The 22,107-nt window shown below is 42.5% G+C and overlaps 2 protein-coding genes across 2 annotated transcripts; one reads left to right on the top strand and one right to left on the bottom strand.

The window, feature by feature from the left end:
• The first annotated feature begins 955 nt into the window (after positions 1–955).
• On the top strand, positions 956–8,886 carry LOC148479014 (uncharacterized). The gene is made up of 3 exons (XM_088455040.1): positions 956–991; positions 5,338–5,594; positions 5,693–8,886. The coding sequence occupies exons 2-3, from the start codon at positions 5,363–5,365 to the stop codon at positions 5,782–5,784; spliced, it is 324 nt and encodes a 107-aa protein (XP_088311166.1). The 5' UTR covers positions 956–991; positions 5,338–5,362; the 3' UTR covers positions 5,785–8,886.
• A 2,373-nt stretch (positions 8,887–11,259) lies between these two features.
• On the bottom strand, positions 11,260–19,820 carry RPS19BP1 (ribosomal protein S19 binding protein 1). Its single transcript, XM_088455087.1, has 4 exons — positions 19,639–19,820; positions 16,412–16,579; positions 13,746–13,840; positions 11,260–13,204 (listed from the first exon to the last, which is right to left on the bottom strand). The coding sequence occupies exons 1-4, from the start codon at positions 19,691–19,693 to the stop codon at positions 13,073–13,075; spliced, it is 450 nt and encodes a 149-aa protein (XP_088311213.1). The 5' UTR covers positions 19,694–19,820; the 3' UTR covers positions 11,260–13,072.
• Between the last annotated feature and the right edge of the window lie 2,287 nt (positions 19,821–22,107).

Genomic DNA, 22,107 nt, shown 5'->3' with positions numbered 1-22,107 from the left:
GACGATGGTACTGAGAATTTATGCTAATGTCACAGCCGCTGTCATTTGCACAGAGGCCCACCGGCTGCATCTCTACTCCACCACTTGTGTACAAAGACGCACCATCAAAATTCAGAGCAACCCTATGACTGCTCAGAATGTCAGTCAGAACTAAGTCGCTGGTTGTGACACACCCGCTAGTTGTAGCCCCCCCTCACGGTTACCTCCCATAAACGCACACCAATCATCTGTGTACCCATCCATGACACAGGGGGTATTACATAACAATTCATTACACCCTTGCACATTACCCACTTCTGAACCATTTGCATTTTCTCCATAGACTAATTTTCACATTCTCTCTAGAAATTGCTTTTACAAGGAATAACTTCTTTCATTTGAAGTTTACTAAACATTGTATGTTAGCAAAAAAATGCACTTAACAGTACTGTCACCGCTTAAATAGTTAGTTTCTCCGCACAAATATATTGTTCCAGACATAGCTACTGTAATAGACATAACAGATAAAATTCATAATATTTATATCCTGGATTTTTTCATAACCATTTTTAAACCCAGTACAAATGAACATAGTTTTTTGTTAAGTAGAAATTGCATTTGTCTACGTGGAATCAGAAGCATATAGGTCAGTGACATTTAAGCTAAGAGCTTGTTCACCCAGTCTCTAACACACTACACCCAGAACTCCCACACCTCCAGTAATGATGTCAGCAAGCATTCCAGAGGAGTGAGCAATCATCATCTGTGCAGTGTTATGTATGGGAAGCAGCTAGATCCCCTTCCGTAGATTGACCCTGACGTCGTCAGCCAACGTCAAACCCCACCATCCAAGTAGGCATAGAGGCGGAATATAATCATGTGGCGAGCACAGTGAGCCACCGAGCCCAAAGCTTGGCGAGCGATGCGAGCCCGCGAGGGGCCAACTTTCTTTTTTTGCTGGACTGTGTGGGCAGGAAACTGCACTTCCACCCTCAGTTCACGTCACTTCCAGGTACAGTATCTGAAGGGGAACTAGTCTTTTCCGTTATGTTATGTACAAAATGGCATAATTCATGGCTGAGTGACATAAGTATGGAAATTTAATAGCAACGAACCATCTGTTATGGTTTATGAATGGACAGACACAGGCCAATCCAGTACAGGTAGCTTTACAACAGCTCACCATTCATTTCACAAGCATATAACTGTACTACTTTACAGCAGAGCTAGCAACCGCTAACAGCCCCCACTCTGATGTATTCTTTGTTTATGACATAAAGCAGATAATAAGACTGAACAGGGGCACCCATGTATTAATGATCGCTATTGCAATACGATCTGGGCATGATATTACTGCCCTTGATTGCATTGCAATATGTGATCATAGCGCCTGGATGTATCATCCGGCACATGCTCCGAAAGGAGCCTGTCCCTGCTATGTGCCGAAGAGCTGTCGGGGCTGCCGCACATGTTGGCTTGTTTTGGCACACACAGCCCTTCAAGTATATGGTTGAAAAAAAACACTAGATATAGCCTCAAGGTCTAATTACTGGGTACCATCTCACTGAATCTAATGTTATGCTTACTTACTTACACACAGCCCTTCAAAGTATACCAGGTTGCCCAACACTGACCTAAAGGGCTTAGGGACAACAGTAGGCAGTTATGTATTGGTATATGTACTAATTGTAAGCTAACAAAGCTAGATATATTATGTTTAACTAACTCTGTCCAGCATGCTGTCTGTTTAGTACAGTTCTGCCTGACTGATCAATGGAAACCCAGAACTTGTGTTATTTCATTTCTAGATTCCTAGGTAACAGGCTGTACAGTCTGCATATCTGTGCTATCATGCAGAGATCATTACTATTCCAGTACGTATACCGAATGCATAATTATTTCAGCTTTTTGTTCTAAATCAGAATCAAACACTAAAGCTGGCCACACACTAGACCAACTTACATCCAACCAGCCAACTAGTTGATTGGTTGGAATGAAAATCTGGTAAGGTATGAAAGCAAATGACAATCAGCAACTTACTCACAAACGCAGGAAAATGGACAAAAACTGCTGTTTGAACAAATTGTTTGGATCAAACATTTAACAAACTTGTCTAATGACCATTTTCATCTGTTTTCTGGCATTTAGGAGCAAATTGCTGATCATTATTTACTCCCATTCCTTACCAGATTTTCATTCCGACCAATCAACAAGTTGGATGGTTGGATGAAAGTTGGTCTAGTGTGTGGCTAGCTTTAGAGTTGTAAGCAACCTTACAAGTATTTGCGAATGGAAATAAAATATGGCAGAAATGCAGTGGAAAGAAAGCATTGTTAACATTCATGTTTGTTCTTCATATATGAAAAGTATAATAGTATAATGTGTTTATTTGATTATCTTTTAAAACAATTTTAAAATGTAGTTGTTCTTTGCAATGCATATTAAAAGGCATACATTTCCTGCTGTTCATGTGATGGAATCTTAGTAATATGAACCTGAGCGCCACCTACAGCAAGAAGCCCCAGATGACTACACAGTCACACAAGTGATTATGCAGGTGCAGGCTGCTAGGCAGGGCTGGTGCTACCATTAGGCAACCTTAGGCAGCCGCCTATGGGCACACAACCACTGGGGGGGCGCCGCTGAGTCTACAAATAAAATGGCATAATTCATGGCTGAGTGACATATGATGAATTTGTGGCACAGCTGTGTTGCATATTATGAATTTGCAGCAGTGTTATGAGGTACATTATGATTTTGGTGCTCTGCTGTGTGTAATATTCTATTTGGTATAGTATGAATTTGGGACACTGCTGTGTGGCATGTTATTTAACTGGAGAAATTGATGCATGGCATATTATGAATTGGAGGGAGCAGGGGCGGATGGTGAAATGTTGCCTAGGGCGCCCCGAAACCTTGCACCGACCCTGCTGCTAGGTCCCCTTTGTTCGCTCTTTAGTGACATGGAAGCTTAGGGTAAAGAAATTCCCAGCTGAAGAACATGGTGTTAATTAAATGTAAATATTTCTCTTTTGCCAACAGACTTTGGGGCATATGTAAAAATATCACAGAAATGGCACGATTTTCTTCAATGTACAACGCAGCAGGAAGAATACATTTTTACAGTGTAATAACTCGTAGGCACAGCTGTAGCGATAACCACTGTCCCTTTGATAGACTGCTCCAGCAAATCTGACGGTCACTTTCTGGAGCCGACGGACTGCAGTCTGCAGTGGTAGTTAGCCTTTTCCACTAGATTACTGTGACAACCCTGCATTAGGCTGTTACATAGCAGGGATACATAAAATTATACTACATTTTTTTATGAAAACCAGCTTCATAAAAAGAGACCATTTACTAGTGAGTAAATGAAGGAGAGGAGAGAACAGTGTAGCAGAAACAGTGGGCTACATTTACTAAGCGACGGTTTTGGTGTCATTTAGAATTGACGGCGGTTTCTATTTCTAATTGACAGCATTTACTAAAGGTCAGTTTTGATGTCTAAACTGAAACCCCCGTCGATCCCCGGCGGTTTCTAAACGTCAACCCGCCGTGGTGTGTTCTATTTGACAGTGGTTTCTATTGAAACCACTGCAGATTAGAATCTAGTCATTCATTTAATAGTGCTTTTATAGAAAGAACAGAACACTGTGAAATAGAAGCTATTCTATTGATAGTTATTCATTTGTGCTACTCTATTTGTTATAGAAAGCAACAAACTATTTTTATCATAGAAACAGACCACAGTGGATTAGACGCTATTCTATTCATATTCATTTAACTTTGCTTTTGCAGAAACAGTATTCACCTGACATCAGAAGAAAAAAACAGACAGCTGGCTACTGTCACTTTGTGAGTCTGTGAGGAGTGTATGTGGAGAAGGAGAAAGTTGTAGGAAAGTATAAGGAGAAAGATATACGTGGATTGTTAATTGTGATTTTTTTTTTTATAAGTTGGTTTGTTTTTTTGGACTGTATTCGTTTTATATTTTTATTTGTATTTGTATATCTGTTAGAGTCCAGTCATGTCCACTGAGAGACATCATAATCTTCTATAGTCCAATTGGATAATATTCCACTCAAAATTTCCTATTAAAATCAATTAATTCAACTGCTGTTGTTTCGGCAAACATGCCTGTCTACGGATAGTGAATTTTTTGGGCGTGTTTTTATGGTGGTTTTGAAAACCCCTACTTGATAAATCAGGGGTTTCTATTCTATTCTTTCTATGTTCTAAAACATTGGTGGTGCTTTGGTATTCAATTCTGTTCTAAAGTGTGCTTTGACAGAGGTTTTGGCATTGGTAAATCTGCAGATAGCAAAACCGCCAGGGTTTAGAACCAGCCGCTTAGTAAATTTGGCCCAGTCACACAGATCAACACCATCCAAACCCTTCACACAGTTGTCACCAAAAAAGTGACATGTGCACTTAAACTGGATGTAAGGTTCCAAACTACCTGGGGCCCATTGTATTCAAGGTATAAGATCACACCTCCAAGGCACCATGGAGTCAGACAATTCCCAGCTGGGCTTTGGCTCTACAGGTTTTGGTCCACATTCTTCTCCCCTCACTGTCTACCTTGTATCTTTTGCCCCCATTTCAGCTCTGGATATGCCTTCCCTGGTTCTAGACGATTCACACCCCTCTTCTTTTTTTTTTTTTTTTTAACCCCACCTACCCTACAAAACACCAGCTTCTCCTGAATTTTGTACAAAAATAGATTTTTCCACTGATCTGCTTGTGCGGATACTGTTTTGTCTGTTCACCAATGTTTCATTGTCTGTTATATGACTGTTTCCTTCTCTACTATTCAATCTTGTATTGTTTTGTACTTTGATTACTAAAGAGACTAAAAAAAAAAATGGATGTAAGGAATAGTAGGCAGGGTGATACTTAGTCTGCATATTTAGTTTTCTACAATGTAATGAATTAAAAGCCAATGGGCACTATATCCACCACTGCCTTACGGTTTCTCTTCCAATGATGGTCACTATACACGATACTGTTGGAAACAGATATAGATATATATATCTATATATATATATATATATATATATATATATATATATATATTTTTTAGCATTATTTGAAAAGGGAACATAAAAAGGTCTCTGTGCAATATATCCATCTCATCATCTCTCAGGAAGACTTGACAGGAGATTGTGCAGCCCCATATTTATTAATACTTATATGGCAATAGCATATTCCATTGCGCTTCACAAATGGGATCAAAACAGTAACAAAGTAAACAGAAAACAAGCAAACATTGCTAAATAAGGATTCCTGGTTTAAGATAAAAAATTTTTTTTTTAAAAAGCGTTATGGTAGACTTGACTTTGTTAATTCTTTTTCTTCAAGGTCCATAGGATCCACAGGGAGAACCATGGGGTTTAAGTGGTTGGAGCTAACCGGTCACCAAGCAGTCAAAAGCATCAGCTCCCAGGATGCCCCGGGCCTCCTCCACGTATCTGCTGCCCCTAGCCACAGGCAGATCAGTTTTGTGAACAAGCCCAAGGCAGAAGCAGGAAAGAGGAGAAAGAAGAACAGTACACATGAGAAACTCACAGAAGATGAGGGAAATCAGTGCCCAAGAGGAAAATACCTAATGAAGCCAGGTGCGTCAGGGGTGGGCGCCCTGTGGATCCTGTGTACTTCGAAGAAAAAGAGTTGACAAAAAGGTAATTCTACCATAACTCTTAATTTTCTTCTTCAGGGTCCATAGGAATCAACAAAGATAACCATGGGGATGTCCTAAAGCAGTTTCCCCTAAGGTTGGGGACGCTCCCGAGCAGAAAGGAGAATTAGTCACCCAAAAGGAAGCATCCTGAAAGGCAAAGGTGTCAAAGGTGTAGAACCGAAGGATGGTGTGGACGGAAGACCATGTGGCCGCCCCTACACTATTGTGCAGCAGAAGCGCCACTGCAAAAGCCCACCAAGGTCCCACAGACAGAGTAGAATGTGCTGTAACAGTGTTTGGAACAGGAAGATCAGCTTGCATGTAAGCCTCAGAGATGATCATGCTGAGCCATTGAACCAGATTCTGTTTGTTAGCTAGCTAGCCCAGTCTATGAAAGCTGTACAACACAAAAAGAGAGAATCAGATTTCCAAAAGGAGTTTGTATGATCCACGTAGACCCGAAGGGCATGAACTACATACCTCCGGAGTGAGGAGGATCATCTGGGATTGGATCAGATGATACTGCCCGTTCCACCGGGAGAGGATTAGCTGTTGAAGGGGACTGGGGGGGCATATTCCACTATATCAAAAGGTGGATACCATGGACCCCAGGACCTGCATTGCTGAGTGAATGGATACCCTTCGATTGCGAAGCAAGTTGCGCAAGTGCAGTGCCAAAATTTTGTCCACTGGCAAAAAGATCCTTTGTATTCGAGAATCCAGGCGTGCACCCAGATGTACCATCTGCTGTGTGGGAGAGAGGGAGGACGTTCTCCAATTGATGAGCCAGCCGTGTGCTTGCAGGCAGACAATTGTCAGCTGGAGATGGCAATTTTAACACAACCGGTGAATGTGCAAATATTAAGAGGTCGTCTAGGTATGGCAGGATTCTGGCTCCCTGGCGCCTGAGATGGGCCGCTAGAACTATTTTGGTAAAGACCCGAGAGACTGTTGACAGACCAAAGGGCAGCGCCCGAAACTGGTAATGCAGCTGTAGGACAGCAAACCTTAGGAACCGTTGGTGGGCTAGAGTAACAGGCACGTGCAGGTATGCATCCTGAAATGTCCACAGAAGCCATAAAATCCCCAGGTTCCAATGCCAGGACAATTTATCGTAGAGTTTCCATGCGGAACTTTGGCACTCGGATAAATTTGTTGAGGGATTTGAAATTCAGAATAGGCCGATGAGACCAGTTGGGTTTCTGTACCAAAAAAAGGGATAAAATCCAGTTCCCTGATGAATCGAAGGAACAGGTATCACATCTGAACTCAGCAGGGAGTGAATGGCTTCCTGGAGGACCTGTATAAAACGCTCTCAGGAAGGTGAGGGCGTACCCGAGAGACGTCTGGCCGACCAAGAATGCTTGGATCGCGGCTTGCCGGTCTTGTGAGAACTAGGCTGCCTGGGAAAGGACTGTCCTTTTGCCTTACACTGGGAGCGAAAGGAGGACGCATAGGCTTAGGGACAGCTGCTGTTGCCAGAAAGGCAGATTTTGAAGTTGCCACGACTTTGTCCAACTGTGCGCCGAACAGCCTGTCTCCAGAGAAGGGTAACAATTCGAAGGCCTTCTTGGATTCAGTCTCCGCTTTTCAGGATCGTAGCCAAAAGGACCCGGCAGGCGGCTATCGAGGTCGCAGATGCTTTAGAGGCAAGGAGTCCAGTATCCAATGCAGCTTCTCCCAAATATGGGAGATGTAGGTCAGTTACTCCCTAGTAGCGTCTGATGGCAGGCTGTCCTTAAGCACATCCATCTATCCTTCAATAGCCTTCGCTACCCAGGCCGCGGCCATAGCCGGCCGAATAATAGCTCCAAAAAGCGAGTAAATGGACTTGAGACAAGTTTCCTGTCCGTGGTGTCCTTAAGGGTAGATGCTGACAGTAAAGGCAGCGTAGAGCTTCTGACTAAGCGTGCCATGTGAGAATCAACGGTAGGCGGGACTTCCCAGTTAGTACACTCACCAGGAGGGAGTGGGTAAAAAGAGGCTAGTCTTTTTGGGACCTGGAACAGTTTGCCAGGAGTACCTTGTGCATCATCTGCCTCCTCAGATGATGCGTCAGAATCCAAAAGCTAGGTGGACTGAGAGGATGAAACAGTCCACCTATGTGCTTTGGCGGCTAACGGTATGTCCGCCTGTAACATTTGCAGATAGGCGGCAGGTGTTTGAGCCATATTCTGAACTGAGTGGAAAAAAACATCCATCCAAGGAGAATGCATAGGGGGTGGGGGGGGGTACAGTCATAGCAGGCTGTAGCTGATGTGGGTGCCCCATGGTGGGAGGCAGCATGATGCTGATAACTGCATCATAACCGGAGTTAAGAAGGACACCCAAGGTGGCTCCTGGACAGGGGCTGGTAAGGTGGGCTGTCGAGGTGGTATGTAACAATTAGCACACAGACCATCCTGCACAAAATCCTGAGGAGACAAGCCCACTGAACAGAAATTGCAAGTAACCAGCACAGGGGCCACAGCCTCCTTATTACTCTTGCCTGTAGACATAGTAACAACCAGCAAGCAGCACACAAATGTATAGCAAGTAATGCAATGTGACACCCTTCACAAACAGAGGTAAGTGTGAAGTAATAATGAACCCCTATACACCTGGTAGTTGAGGGTTAAGAAAGAGAAGCAGGGATAGAGATAACTGTCAGAAAGTTAAGACTGTATATCACTACAGCAGAGCTAGCATAAGTCACATACAATGTATAAAAATATATATTTGCAATGGGCACTGATTCAACTACTCAAGCCTAAATAGGCTGGTAGGATTGAGCGCTGTATAACTTGGCTCAGGTGAGAGGTATACAGGGAGACCAGACCAGATTCTCCTGAGCCGTGTAGCTTCAGCGATGCTGTGTACAATGGCTGCTGAGCGTCTCACAGTGGGAGGAGGAACAGCTCAGAGGTGGGAAGCTTCTTGTGAAGGATCGCGCTCTGAACTGGGGGAGCAGCTACCGGATGCCAGACTTTTTAAGTGCCCCAGTGGTCTAGTGGGTGAGCGGACGAACCGGACACCCCACTACAGCGTCCTCCGGCCAGTCTCCACAGCCAGGGGTAAGGAGTGCACAGAACATGATTCCCCGCAAGCGGGGAATTGGCTTACCTGTCTCTCCGTTTGTCCGGCTGCAGCCCTGGGTCCCCAGACGAGCGGCTAGCCAAGCCCAGCTGGCGCCCGTCGTAATCACCTGACCGCTCACCGGTGTTGCAGTAGCAGCACAGGTGCCCATTAGGATGCCCACGAAAGAAAGAAAAAAGAAAGAAAAAAGAAAGAAAAAAGAAAGAAAAAAGAAAGAAAAAAAGAAAGAAAAAAAGAAAGAAAAAAAGAAAGAAAAAAAGAAAGAAAAAAAGAAAGAAAAAAAGAAAGAAAAAAAGAAAGAAAAAAAGAAAGAAAAAAGAAAAAAGAAAGAAAAAAGAAAGAAAAAAAAAAGAAAAAAGAAAGAAAAAAGAAAGAAAAAAGAAAGAAAAAAGAAAGAAAAAAGAAAGAAAAAAGAAAGAAAAAAGAAAGAAAAAAGAAAGAAAAAAGAAAGCCTGGGGCTGCCTAATGCAGTCCCCCTGTTTAAAGGTGCAACCAGCACCAAACTCATCTGCCTTTGGCTGGGGTCAGGGTATAAGTGGAGGAGGCCCGGGGCATCCTGGAAGCTGAAGCTTTGACTGTTTGGTGCCCGGTTAGCGCCAACCACCTACACCCGATGGTTATCCCTGCGGATCCCTATGGACCCTGAAGAAGAAAAAGCCTCAGTAACAGCAGATAAAACTGTACAGAATGTATGGGTTGTGTGTTTTATATAGATCTATAGGCTGAATGCAGCCTGATTGTTCACCATCTCGAGTCAGCATTTATGCAATACTGGAAGTACCTAGGGAAATAAGCAAATTATGTGGGCAGACTGCTTAGTGTTTGTTATGGGTGGTGAAAGATTTTATCAACTTCATTGGGACAGCGCATGACACACAGTACAAATAGCTACAGCTCTAAGGAAACGCCACAGCTGTGCTGGAGTAGGAACCTGCTTACAATATAGCTTAGCTAGAATACTCATAACATTCCATAAGGTAATAGAAAGACAAATAAAACATACAAAGAGCCAACAAAAGCAGAGTCAGGGAAAGTAAGATGGCACCTTATTTAGCAGAGGGCAAACAGGCCAGACTAGCCAGCCAGGCAGTAGCAACAGCCACAAAACACAATGTTAACACTTCCATGGTTACATACACAAACACACAAGCAACAGAGCCGCATCCAAAAATGCAAAATGTACACACAAACAATAGGAAACACACTTGAGAACAAAATGTAACATATACATCTTCCTTCAGGTCTTTTTCATGTTAGGAGTGTGAGGAATGCTAATGCTGTTGAACTGAATGCTTTCGTTACCATCCTCTGTAGGCAAAGGACTAAAATCTATTTTTGCTACAGAAACTTTGATGTAGTCCAAACAACTGCAGGCATAAATTTGTATTTCTTTAACCCTTACGTTTATAGTATTATTGTCTGCCAAAATGAATCCTACATTTAATAGTGTGGATGAATACCAGGATATGGTTGAAAAAAAAACACCAGTTATATCCTCAAGGTGTAATTACTGGGCACCACCTCACTGAATCTAATGTTATGCTTACTTACACAAAGAACACCGTGACAACGGGAGAACAGGAAAACAATAGAACTCATAACCAGCAGAGATTTGCTTTAGCTCTATAAAAATATTTTTATACATTTCCTCCAATATTTCTTTAAAGACAATCTCTGAATTCCTATTATACAGCCTCAGACAAAGCTACTTCAAATCATAACCTAAAAGCACCAATTTATTTACAGCTTACTCATAATTAGGCCAAGTAAATACATAGATAATTCTCTTGCATATATTTCTAGTGTCAGGAGTTGAGCTATAACATTTTGAAAGGTGGATAGAAGGGAAAAAAATTGTTTTAAATTCTAGTATGATCAGTGAGGATGTAAAAACAGTTAAATCACAACACAATCATAGTAATGCAGCTAAAATCAACAAAATTCAACAATTACACAGACTGGAAATCTTTTGCATGAGTATATATTAATTTCTATACATTGGGTGGCTGGTGGGGATTGTGCCTAAAAAACCCAAAGAAATGTTTTAAGGTGTATTTTTAATTTTGGGACACTTACCAAAAAGAAACAAAAATATAAATAAAAAACCACCACAACAAGCCAACACGTAACTAACATTCTATTGACTTGAGCAGTGTGAGATGTTCACAAAGCAATGCTGCCCTCATGTGGCAATGCACTAAAACTGCACCCCCTGAAATTCAGCCATATCAGATTAAGGGGGGTATTTATCGAAGCTGAGAGATAGAATTGTGAAAAATAAATTACTAACCAATCTCCCAGCTTTGATAAATACCCCCATAAGTCCCAAATACTGACAAAGTCCAAGGGCAAGTCTTCAGTGCACAACAGAAAATGGTTTTTAGAATAGATGTAAATATCCTTTTGGTTGACATTACTAGTAAAAGACCATCTTTCACTAGAGTGTACATTTGCATAATCCTTGCTAGAGTAATACAAGTGTAACAATATGCTGTGTTCTCTAATACCAAAGTGTAAATATACCAAAACAGTGTAATATTTTTTATTATAAGGATCAATATACACCACATATTTAAAATATAATATTAGATGTCACCGCAGAGTGTAATCCTGTATAACAGCATCTATATAATTACAGTAGAGGGTGCACAGTACAGATAGACTTGTTTTTGTTAATAGGTTTTTGCAGAGCTCTAAAAACAAAACAAAATAAGCACCTCCAATGATCCAGCCATACCACTCCTTTTTAAGAGGATGACAATTGGGACAGTCAAACCAAAATCTGGGCTGTTAGGATGGTTTGTTACCCTGCCATTTGTCTACTCGCAATCGTACAACATGGTATTACATTACTGAATGTCCATGGGACTGCAGCAGTTTGGATATTAAAACAAATCTAATCTGACATACAAGTTGGTTTATATGAAGAACTGCTAGAAATATTCACAAACATACACACAAGACCTTAGTAAATGTAAAGTACAAAACAAAAACCATATTTTTCAGGAGCTAATTAAATGATATTTAAGGTGTGCATTTATAATACCATTCACTAAGGAGAAGGAAGCCCCCTTGTAGCGCCCCCTCACAGGTTATACCTTATTAAAATGTTACTGTCTGAAGTGCAATTTCATTACACAATCGATTAGGTTCAACATAGACTTTGAGTGCTGGTAAACGCCTTTACCTTTTTCTTTTTTTTTAATCTACTACCCCTCACCCACACACCTCCTCTGATGAGGAGGAAACCAGGGCACATTCTATACTTACCATGTGACGCCTTTTACCCATTTCAGATAAACTTTACAAAGCAGAAGGTTGCCAACCCCGGTCCTCAAGACACCCTAACAGTCCAGGTTTTAAGGATATCCATGATTGACCACAGATGAATTAATACCTCAATTTGATTTAACCACCTCTGCTCAACCATGGCTATCTCTAAAACCTGAGCTATCGGGGTGCCTTGAGTACCGCATTTGGGAACCTGTTACAGAGGGATGTTGAGATCTGATAACTACATTTAGGATGCGGTCATAATACCGACTGTAGAGAATCCAGGGCCAGAATCCCGACACTTGTCAGAATCCCGGCACTGGCATCTGGAAGGTAAGTAGCAGGGTCAGCGTTAGGCACTAGGGGGAGGGTTAGGTTTAGGGTACCGGGAAGTTAGGTTCAGACACCGGGAAAGGAGGGTTAGGATGCAGACAAACAGTGGTGGTATCCTAACCCTGTGGAGATACAGGTGACAGGATCCCGTACCCAACCCCTACATTTGGCTGCACACTAGTGACATATGCAACAAATGCTAAATAATCCCAATATAGTGCAATATATTTATGATATGAATGAGGTTTAACTGATCCATGGTCTAAAAGAAACGTGTGGAGGAAGTGGCTGTTCTGGAAACAAAGCATCCTCATCCGATAACCTGACTCGAAGAAGATAAGATTTCTCCCTGGCTTACTTACTGCAATTTGTGAACATTGATAGTTGTGCATCCTAAGTAGGTCTATGAACCAAGCAAACAATTCTCGATTATTTCTAAAAATACACTAAAAAAAAAAAAAAAATTTACATAGCGTCAGTATATTTTAATACTTTTATACTACAGATTTCTAGATTATAGTATTCTACATGGTAAGGTTCAATTTGCTTACAAATGCTGGCTTAATTGTTCCAGGATACAAAGGCCAGAAACATTCACTCGCAGAATATTTTGTTGCGTTTCTGATGAGATTTTGAATCAACCTTTTCCTGCCAAAAGGAACAAAGACACGCCATAGCATACAGGAAGCCATAGACTCTAGCAACCGCCAGCAACCCTCTTGTTTGCTGCCCAAACTATTTGCCCGCAAAGTACTCCTTTTCAAAGCGTTTGAAGTCCGCATCTGAGAACACAGACTTCTCCTGTACTCGCTTTTTCTTCCTCACTTGCCGGTCTCTTGCTTTACGCCCGCTGTGCTGATTCAAGATCTGTAAGAAGATAAAATAGGCTGAGCACAGGCAGAAACTCTGCAGAGTGGTAACCTGCATGCACCTGTGTTACAATAAGCCACCCAGCTACTTACCCAATTACAAGTTGGGGCAGATTATTTACCACCTTAGTGAAACAAATTGGCACGTGTGATTTCTGCAAATACTTATCTGTCTGCCTATTAAAAAGAAATGCGCACTACACTTAGCAGAGAGAAGGTTTCACTTGGATCTCCCCCTTCCCTTAGTCTGGCTCAGATTTCTCCAAACGCTTGAGCCACTGACGATAGAGTAATTTGCAAACAGCAAATATCACCTTAAAAGAGCACCAGCGCTTTATAGCTAAAGAAAATCTATTATGTAAAAAGATCCAAACGAGGAAAGAAAATATTCTGAAGTTAAACAGCTGCAACATGCTGCCAATTTGTGGCTTGTTTGCCGTTAGCCCAAGGATCTACCCTTTATATACCTATGGCTATTGTAGCATGAAGAGGAACTAGTAAACTATTGCTCTGTTAATTCTCAGATACAAATCACTCACCTTACTGACAACATTTTTTGCAACAGCCTGGGAACCAAGCATGTACCGGAGGTTCTGCTCCAGATGGTCCTGTGCTGTGTGCTTCTTATACTCCTCTACAACAAGAGGAGAAATTATACTTTGTATGCAGTTAATGTCAATTTGGTAATTTGAAAACAATTTTAAATAACCGTAATATGATTTGTCAGCTCAAAAACATAAAATTATTAGAATAATGTAAGCAAGTTCCTTCAAGATATAAAATTGGATGTATAAGTCTTTGAGGTTTCACAAGGTTACATCAAGAACAGTATAGTACAGTGTTTCCCAACTCCAGTCCTCAGGGACCTCTAACAGTGCATGTTCACAGGTATCCTAAGTATCACAAGTGTCCAAATGAAGACACCTGTGCACCAACTAGAAAATCTGGAAATCATGCATGGTCAGAAGTCTGAGGACTGGAGTTAGGGGAACAATGGCTACAGTTTATTATAAAAACACCCATTGTATAAGTAACAGAGGACCCGATTCATTAAGGATCCTAACTGCGATTACGCATGCAATCGGCCAATTGTTGCAATCGGTGCATGCATCGCAGTGCGCGAGCTAGCCACTGCGATCTGGAGAGACCACGCAGACCCATCGCAGAGTGATTGACAGGAAGTGCCGTTTGTAGGTGGGGACGGGAAGTTGGCGAAAAGTAGGCGTGCAAGTGCGTTCAAACACCGTTGCAGGGGCGTGCATAAATTATCCATTGCGATGCTATACACAGCTCGAGTACTGCGTGCGTGCAATGAGTTTAGCAATTCCTGAGTTAGGTCAGAGCTTGTGCAAGTGTGCGTGAGGCTCCGATTGTACTCAATGTTACCGGTGGTTTCGCAGTCTTGCTAAACATTACGGATATGTGCAAGGTAAGGTGGGCGTCCCTATGTAGTGCTGCAACGGTATAGCGATCTCAATAAATTAGCATATCTTGGCAGCCAGTGTGCGTAATCGCAGCCGCGACCTGTATTGAAATCAGGCCCAGAAACAGTAATGGTTATATTATAACATGTTCGTATCCAGACACAGCACGTATAGCAATCCACACTGAAAAGGTGATTCAAATGTTTCTTGCGCCCCCTACTGCCCGTTTATATGAATAGGCGCCCAAACGAGCAATTCAACTGTTTAATTTGGGCTCCCATTAGTACTTAACGTGGCTACAATCACCGGGTTTAGGAGTCTAAAACAATTGAATAGCCCCATAAAAGTCTATTCTAGTCTATTATCCCTAATAATGTATAGAGGAGGGTTATTGTGCAATTCAGAGAATTGTGATGCCCTATACTGAAAAGGGCCTGGGGCTAAATGTTTTAGACTGCAAGCAATTTGGAGTTGTGCACCTGAGATCTGTCTGTTTCTGTGCCTGCAATTAATCTCATCAGGTAGCACCTCCCATTATACATATTCAGGGTGTGCAGTCCAGGAATCTTTCCTATACACTCCATTTAATGTGCTTTATTACACAGCTGAAGGAAAGGAGATGCCTTGAGTCTGGACTAGCACCCCTCTCCTATTGGTTTAAAAGCATGGAGTCTGGTATAGTATATGCACACTATTAATAGGCACAATTTTAGGCAAGTCCTACAAGTTTATATACTGTAGTGCTATTTTGGGTTGATTTTTGGGGCGTGGGTCCCCTGGATTGCTTTGGTCGGTCTGCTCCAGAACATTGCATTATAACACATTCTTTCTTTTCTGCACAATTTTAATACTTTATTTCATTATATTTGTATTTTCACCTGTCTATGCAGCCATAGCTGCTCTTACTTTTTTTACTTCACTTTTCTCACTATGGCGGTGCCCTGGGGCGGCCTGGCTGCGCTGATTTAGGGGTGTCCTGCGCTCTGGATTTGAACCCTAGTATGTTAGGGACCTACCCTAAAGAGGATACCTGGATATGGTGGGTAGGCCCATAACCTTGGCCATGATTATGCTAAAAACCTCTATTGATTGCAAAATGTTATTGCATTTATATATTATCAGTAATTTGGAGTTGTGCACCTGAGATCGGTCTGTTTCTGTGCCTGCAATTAGTGTCATCAGGTAGCACCTCCCATTATATATATTCAGGGTGTGCACTCCAGGAATCCTTCCTACACACTCAAGTTAAAGGCTAAACCAGATTGCTGCTTTAAAAATACAGGCATACTCGCATGTATTCCTTCAGCGGTGCCGACTCGCAGTCTATTACATTTAGCCCCAGGTGTTAGTCTATACGTTACTATGGTGTCAGCCCAGGACAGCAATTTTATTTTAAACATATACGTCTCTTAATGTGACAAAGCTAGAACAATTTCTAGCAATCTTTCCCATAATGTGTAATGGATATGTATAATCTCTTTAGAAATGCAGGGCCGTAAATGTGGAAATAGACACAAACCAAATCCAACCCACACAACAAAATACAAAAACACAAATATTGCAACATGGTGGCACAAGTATTAGCACTGCCGCCTCACAGCACTGGGATCATGGGCACTTATCTTTGTGGAGTCTAAATGTCCACCATGTCTGTGTGGGCTTCCTCCCACAGTCCATACAGTTTCTGCCAAAAATGGACCTTTATGTGGTAGGGAATTTTGACTGCAGGCTCCAATTTGGGGTACTGCATACCCTTGGTCTACTATACACAGTATTCTCACCTACTGCTGATTTTATCACTCTGTCTTTGGCAGTTGCTCTCTGCTTTTGCGGCTGCCCCTGGTGTTTCAGTCTCCGGAGCTGTTTTCTCATTCCAGTTTTCTGACTGCTTAAAACTACATTTTGGCTTTCCTTTCCTGAACGTTTCTTTAAACGTGGGCATTTCTTATCTGAAAATTAAGAGATTAGTATTACAGGGGCTGTGCAAATACATATTCTTGCAGGTTGCTATTAAGGGGTCAATCCAATTACACGCAATATACTCACAAGCGCGAGTCATTGTGGCAATGGCCGCACCTTACGGCAGCCCGAAATCTCAAACATTCTTGCAGGCCCATAGGGCTCAGGGCAAAATTATGCAAATTCGGGCTTGAAGCAGGCCATGTGGGGTGCGAGATGCAGTGCCGTTGCTAGTGTTTAAACGCTGTGGAAACAGTATATCGCACCTTTCCCAAGTAATTGGATTGTGCCCTAAGATTATTTGATGTATATTTACACATTTTGACAGTTTGAGGTCTAATCAATTAGCTACGACTTGCAATTGTAATGGTATAAAAATGTCAACAGACCCACAACATGCCAGGTGTCACTAAAAGCATCTTCCAATACCCATTAAACCAGGGGGATTCAACATGCGGCCCTCCAGCTGCTGCTGAACTACACATACCAGTGTGCCCTGCCACAGTTTTAGCAAACCCTAACAGCAAAACTGAGCCGAGCATGCTGGGATGTGTAGTTCTACAACCACTGGAGGGACGAAAGTTGAGTATCCCTGCATTAAACCATAACATATAAAAGGGTGTACTCCATACACGAGGAAGCATATGCTAACACTAAGAGGACTAAGAGAAAGAAAAACCTGAAAGGTATAAATAAGCGCTGGAAAGGGTTGCTTCTCTAGCAGCTACCAAAATTCAGGACAGTCACTCCCTAACACAAAAGTAGTATCACAAAAGATGAGGGTAGCGCTAACAATAATAAATATACATTATTAGTTACAATTAATGATTGGATTCCATCCACATTATATAGAAGATAAAAAAATGTAATCAAAATGAAAATATTCTGTTACTAAAACATGAAATATGACATATTAAAAAACATCAATGGATAAATATGCATGTCGGATCTCACCCACAACCTCAAGTCCATATAGGTCTAATTTTCCATATAGCCACTATAGGGGAACAGTAGCAGTCTCGCTCTAGTATAGGTGCCTGTCTTGGAAATAATTCCTGGTATCCGCTAGAGGGGTGTCCCTTCCAATTATATGGATCCGTATAGGCAATTGGGTCCTCACACAGTATGCGGTGTCCACAAATAGCAAATGCTTAGCTGTAACCAATGACTGGTAGTTCTTTGAGTTGCTCGTTCCCAGATGTTAGATTAGGGCAAATGGTAGAAATCCAAGTAGATAGGACTAATTGAGGTAAATGATGCGGGGTGATGATCCTGGTAAAGCCTGATGTGTTTCGCTGCATCCAAGCGCAGCTTTATAAAAGGTATCCATTGTGTATACAAAATGGTGCTTTTATACCCCTCCAAACAAGGGTGATTAATTAGCACCTGTATTCAATCTGGCAGTGTCAAATACAAGCAATTGGCTTATTTCAAAACAATAAAAACATATAAACATTATTATACATCAAATATTTAATATATTTAAGAGGCAGACTTATTTTAAAATGTTTAAGTAAGAGAAAACAATGTACTATTATTCCGGACCATTTCATTCGTGACTTCCGGTTTCCCAGCATTAGGTCACGTGATGTAAACAAAACCCGGCTACAGAGAGTATCTTCTAATCAAAAGCCGATCATGTGTATTTGACACTGCCAAATTGAATACAGGTGCTAATTAATCACCCTTGTTTGGAGGGGTATAAAAGCACCATTTTGGATACACAATGGATACCTTTGATAAAGCTGCGCTTGGATGCAGCGAAAAGCGTCAGGCTTTACCAGGATCATCACCCCACATCATTTACCTAAATTAGTCCTATCTACTTGGATTTCTACCATTTGCCCTAATCTAACATCTGGGAACGAGCAACTCAAAGAACTGCCAGTCATTGGTTACAGCTAAGCATTTGCTATTTGTGGACACCACATACTGTGAGGACCCAATTACCTATACGGATCCATATAATTGGAAGGGACATCCATCTAGCGGATACCAGAAATTATTTCCAAGACAGGCACCTAAACTAGAGCGAGACTGCTACTGTTCCCCTATAGTGGCTATATGGAAAACTAGATCTATATGGACTTGAGGTTGTGGGTGAGATCCTACATCCATTGATGTTTTTTTAATATGTCATGTTTTAGTAACAGAATATTTTCATATTGATTATTTTATTTTTTATCTTCTATATAATAAATGTGGATGGAATCCAATTATTAATTTTAACCAATAATGTATATTTATTATTGTTAGCGCTACCCTCATCTTTTGTGATACTACTAAGAGGACTAATACCCCTTTCACACATACCGATAATAGTGGGAATTTGGCCTGCCTCAGCGTATGTCTGAAAGGTACCTACCCGGGAACACATTCCCAGGTAGCCGACCCTTCAATCGACCATGGACTTTCCCTGGACTTTAGTCCCAGGAAATTACCCTGCTTATGCCTGAATGGTGCTACCCAGGAATTTACTACTCCCGGGCTGCACCAAGCAGCTTTTACATTGAGTTGGCAGTGCAGAGCATCCTATAGAAGGCTCAGCACTGCTGCTTTTAGTTGGCAGCGCGGACATTCAGCGCTGCTGCTTTGAGTTGGCAGCGCAGAGCGTCCTATAGGGCGCTCAGTGCTGCTGCTCACCACCCCCCACGCCGGTGGCTGTGTACAAAGGACCCCAGCCGGACACCCGCTGGCGGGTCTCTGTTACAGCAAGCCGCCCGCACTCCTGCTGGACCACCTGGGCAGATTTAAATAATTTAATAATAAAATGGTGGCAGTGATTGGTTGGCTGCCTGCTGATTATGTCTGAAAGGGGTCTACCTGGGAATTTCATGGGTAGACGCTGTAGTGTGAAAGGGAGAGGGTCTCGACTAAATACCCGGAAATTTGAACAGGAGAAATTTCCGGGTCGTATGTCTGAAAGTATAAGTAACAACGGGCTACAAGCATAGCTCTACATATATTATACAGCCAGCTATTGCATTACATACAAAGCCATCTCTGCCCTAAAGAGGCTCACTAGTAAAACGTGCCAGTCATCTCTCACCGCTAGATGCCGGGCCCAGCAGCTCTAGCCCCCTCCTCAGCAGCGCCGCGGACATGTCCAGCAGAGATAACGGTAGCCACTAGCCAGGCTCAGAGAGAACACACGTGCGATCCTCCAGCTGTTGCAGCAACAGGGAAGGACTAACGACTTCCGCATCACGTGATATTACCCTGCGCATAGCCAATTGGTTGCTGCTAGATCCTAGTTGGAGAAGGGACCACTCTGACGTCGCACAGCAATTCCGTAGTCACTCACTACCATAGAGAGGACCCCCTTGATACAAATACAGCAATACGTCGCACAGCAATTCCGTAGTCACTCACTACCATAGAGAGGACCCCCTTGATACAAATACAAATATTAAGGATCTGCCCTGCCGCTGTCTGTTATGTATACATTACAATATCCTTAATCCAAGCATCCGATTATTTAAAGTGTTATATGTTGTTATTTCTGTCCGTGCGGTGCATAAGAAGTGAATGGTGAACTAATAAGCAATATCGTATGTATCATTTTCATGCAATTTTCAAGCAGAACACCGGATTGCAGACATGCATTGGCTCAGCATAGCTGTACTGTGGTTGCCTACTGGTTTGATGGGTGTGGTACAATGTTTCAGAGCTGTGTAATGCGTGTTAGGGAGTTGCTGTGTTATTATTTTGCAAAGTAACACAGAGTAGGACAGGGGCAAAACAAGTGATGTGTAGAACAGCCCTAAAAGGTAGACAAAATAAATGTAGGGTTAATACCTTTTCATTTTCAGACTCCCGGACAGGTCACTTTATAAGGGGGCATGGCCAATGCGACAATAAGGTTTTTATATCTTAGCCCAACAACAAAATCCAGACAGCCGGCATCCCGACCGAAGGTAAGCGGGGCTTTCTAACTGTTAGCTGCTGAAGGGGTGGAGGGTTAGGTGTGGGCCCCTCTGGACCCAGGAGCCCGTGTACATTGTACACCTTGCACTCATTTTACAGATAGCCTATGCTCAAGGCTGAGCCTTTGCCCGGGCACTGCAAGTATAACAGGTTGCCGGGATCATAGTATACCTGCTAGAGACAAATGGCAAATTTTTGTATGTGTTTGTAATGTATACAGTGCATGTGCAGTTGCAAATTTACACATCTTTGCATATTCTGAGTCGGACGGACAGATCTGGCTTATCATGAAATTCAGCGTTTTGGGGAGGTGACAATGTGAGCACACAAAACTGCTCTGATATGTGGTAGTGCCATCATAATGTTGTGGGCATGCAGGGAGTCTGGTCATGCTGCACAAGGTATGGCCATGGGGCACATTAGGGCATTCAGTGACCCGCTGCTTACCCTCTGGTGAGTGGGAACCACTATTCACTTTATAGAAACAAACACAATAAATCAGGCTCTAATTGTAATAACTATAATAATTTTTATACTAACACCTTGCTTGCTTGGAGAACTGTAATAACTATAATAATTTTTATACTAACACCTTGCTTGCTTGGAGAACTGTTCTGCAATTAATAACTATTATTTTGCATGGTAATAACAAATACTAAAGATCTGGCATCAATCGACTTTCTCCTAGCAGGATAGGCTGTTGGAAATATACATTGTATATGCTAATGTTATATGTATATGTCCATTTTAGATGTATTTAATTTTTAACACTTTGACCATGTGGTTGATTGATATTAATGTTAATATCTATATTAAATATACACTGAGGGCCTGATTCAGAGCCGCTCATAAGCGGCCGCTCGTTCGCTCCAAGCGATGTTCGCACATCTGCGCATGCGTATGGGTCGTAATGCACATGCGCCAACCAGCAGTGGCGTAACTAGGGTATTTGGAGCCCAGGGCAAATTTGAAAAGGGAACCCCCTCAACCCCCAACACCCCGATATGTGCGCGCGTGAAAAATGGGCGTGGTCACTTAAAAATGGGGCGTGTCAACATGACACACCCCTTTATTTTCACGCTGAACATTCCTATCCATATGCACCTTAACCCCAGTTGTACCCCTTATACAGTACCCCCAGTATGCAGTTGTGGTCCCTCTTATGCAGGCCCATAGTAGTGCCCCTTATACAGTAACCCCAGTAGTGGTCCCCCTTATACAGCCCCCAATTAGTTCCCCTTACTCAGTGCCCCCAGTAGTGGTCCCCCCAAATGCAGTGCCCTATGTAGTGTTCCCCCTTATGCAGTGCCCCCAGTAGCAGTCCCCACAATGCAGTGCACCCAGTAGTGCTATCCCCTTATGCAGTGCCCTTTATATGGTGCTCCCAGTAGTAGTCCCCCCCTATGCAGTGCCCTTTATATAGTGCCCCCAGCAGTAGTCCCCCCCCCCCCCCCCCACATGCAGGTTTCCCAGTAGTGGTCCGCCTTATGCAGGCACCCAGTAGTGATCCTCCCTATCTAGTGCCCCCTGTAGTGGTCCCCGCAGTGCCCCTAGCAGTAAGCCTCTTATATAGTGCCCCCAGCAGTAGCCC

This window comes from Taudactylus pleione, unplaced genomic scaffold, assembly GCF_031769625.1.
Source record: "Taudactylus pleione unplaced genomic scaffold, aTauple2 ptg000642l, whole genome shotgun sequence".
In the NCBI taxonomy this organism is placed as follows: domain Eukaryota; kingdom Metazoa; phylum Chordata; class Amphibia; order Anura; family Myobatrachidae; genus Taudactylus; species Taudactylus pleione.
Note: the sequence above shows the minus strand (reverse complement) of the source record. Positions and strands in the feature narration are given on the sequence as shown.

Coding starts and splice junctions, on each gene's coding strand:
- LOC148479014 (XM_088455040.1), top strand. CDS start 5,363: ATGGGGTTTAAGTGGTTGGAGCTAACCGGTCACCAAGCAGTCAAAAGC. Junction 5,595..5,692: donor AAAATACCTAATGAAGCCAG/GTGCGTCAGGGG, acceptor TTTCTTCTTCAG/GGTCCATAGGAATCAACAAA.
- RPS19BP1 (XM_088455087.1), bottom strand. CDS start 19,693: ATGTCCGCGGCGCTGCTGAGGAGGGGGCTAGAGCTGCTGGGCCCGGCA. Junction 16,580..19,638: donor GCTGGGCCCGGCATCTAGCG/GTGAGAGATGAC, acceptor CTTAATTTTCAG/ATAAGAAATGCCCACGTTTA. Junction 13,841..16,411: donor AGTGATAAAATCAGCAGTAG/GTGAGAATACTG, acceptor CTCTTGTTGTAG/AGGAGTATAAGAAGCACACA.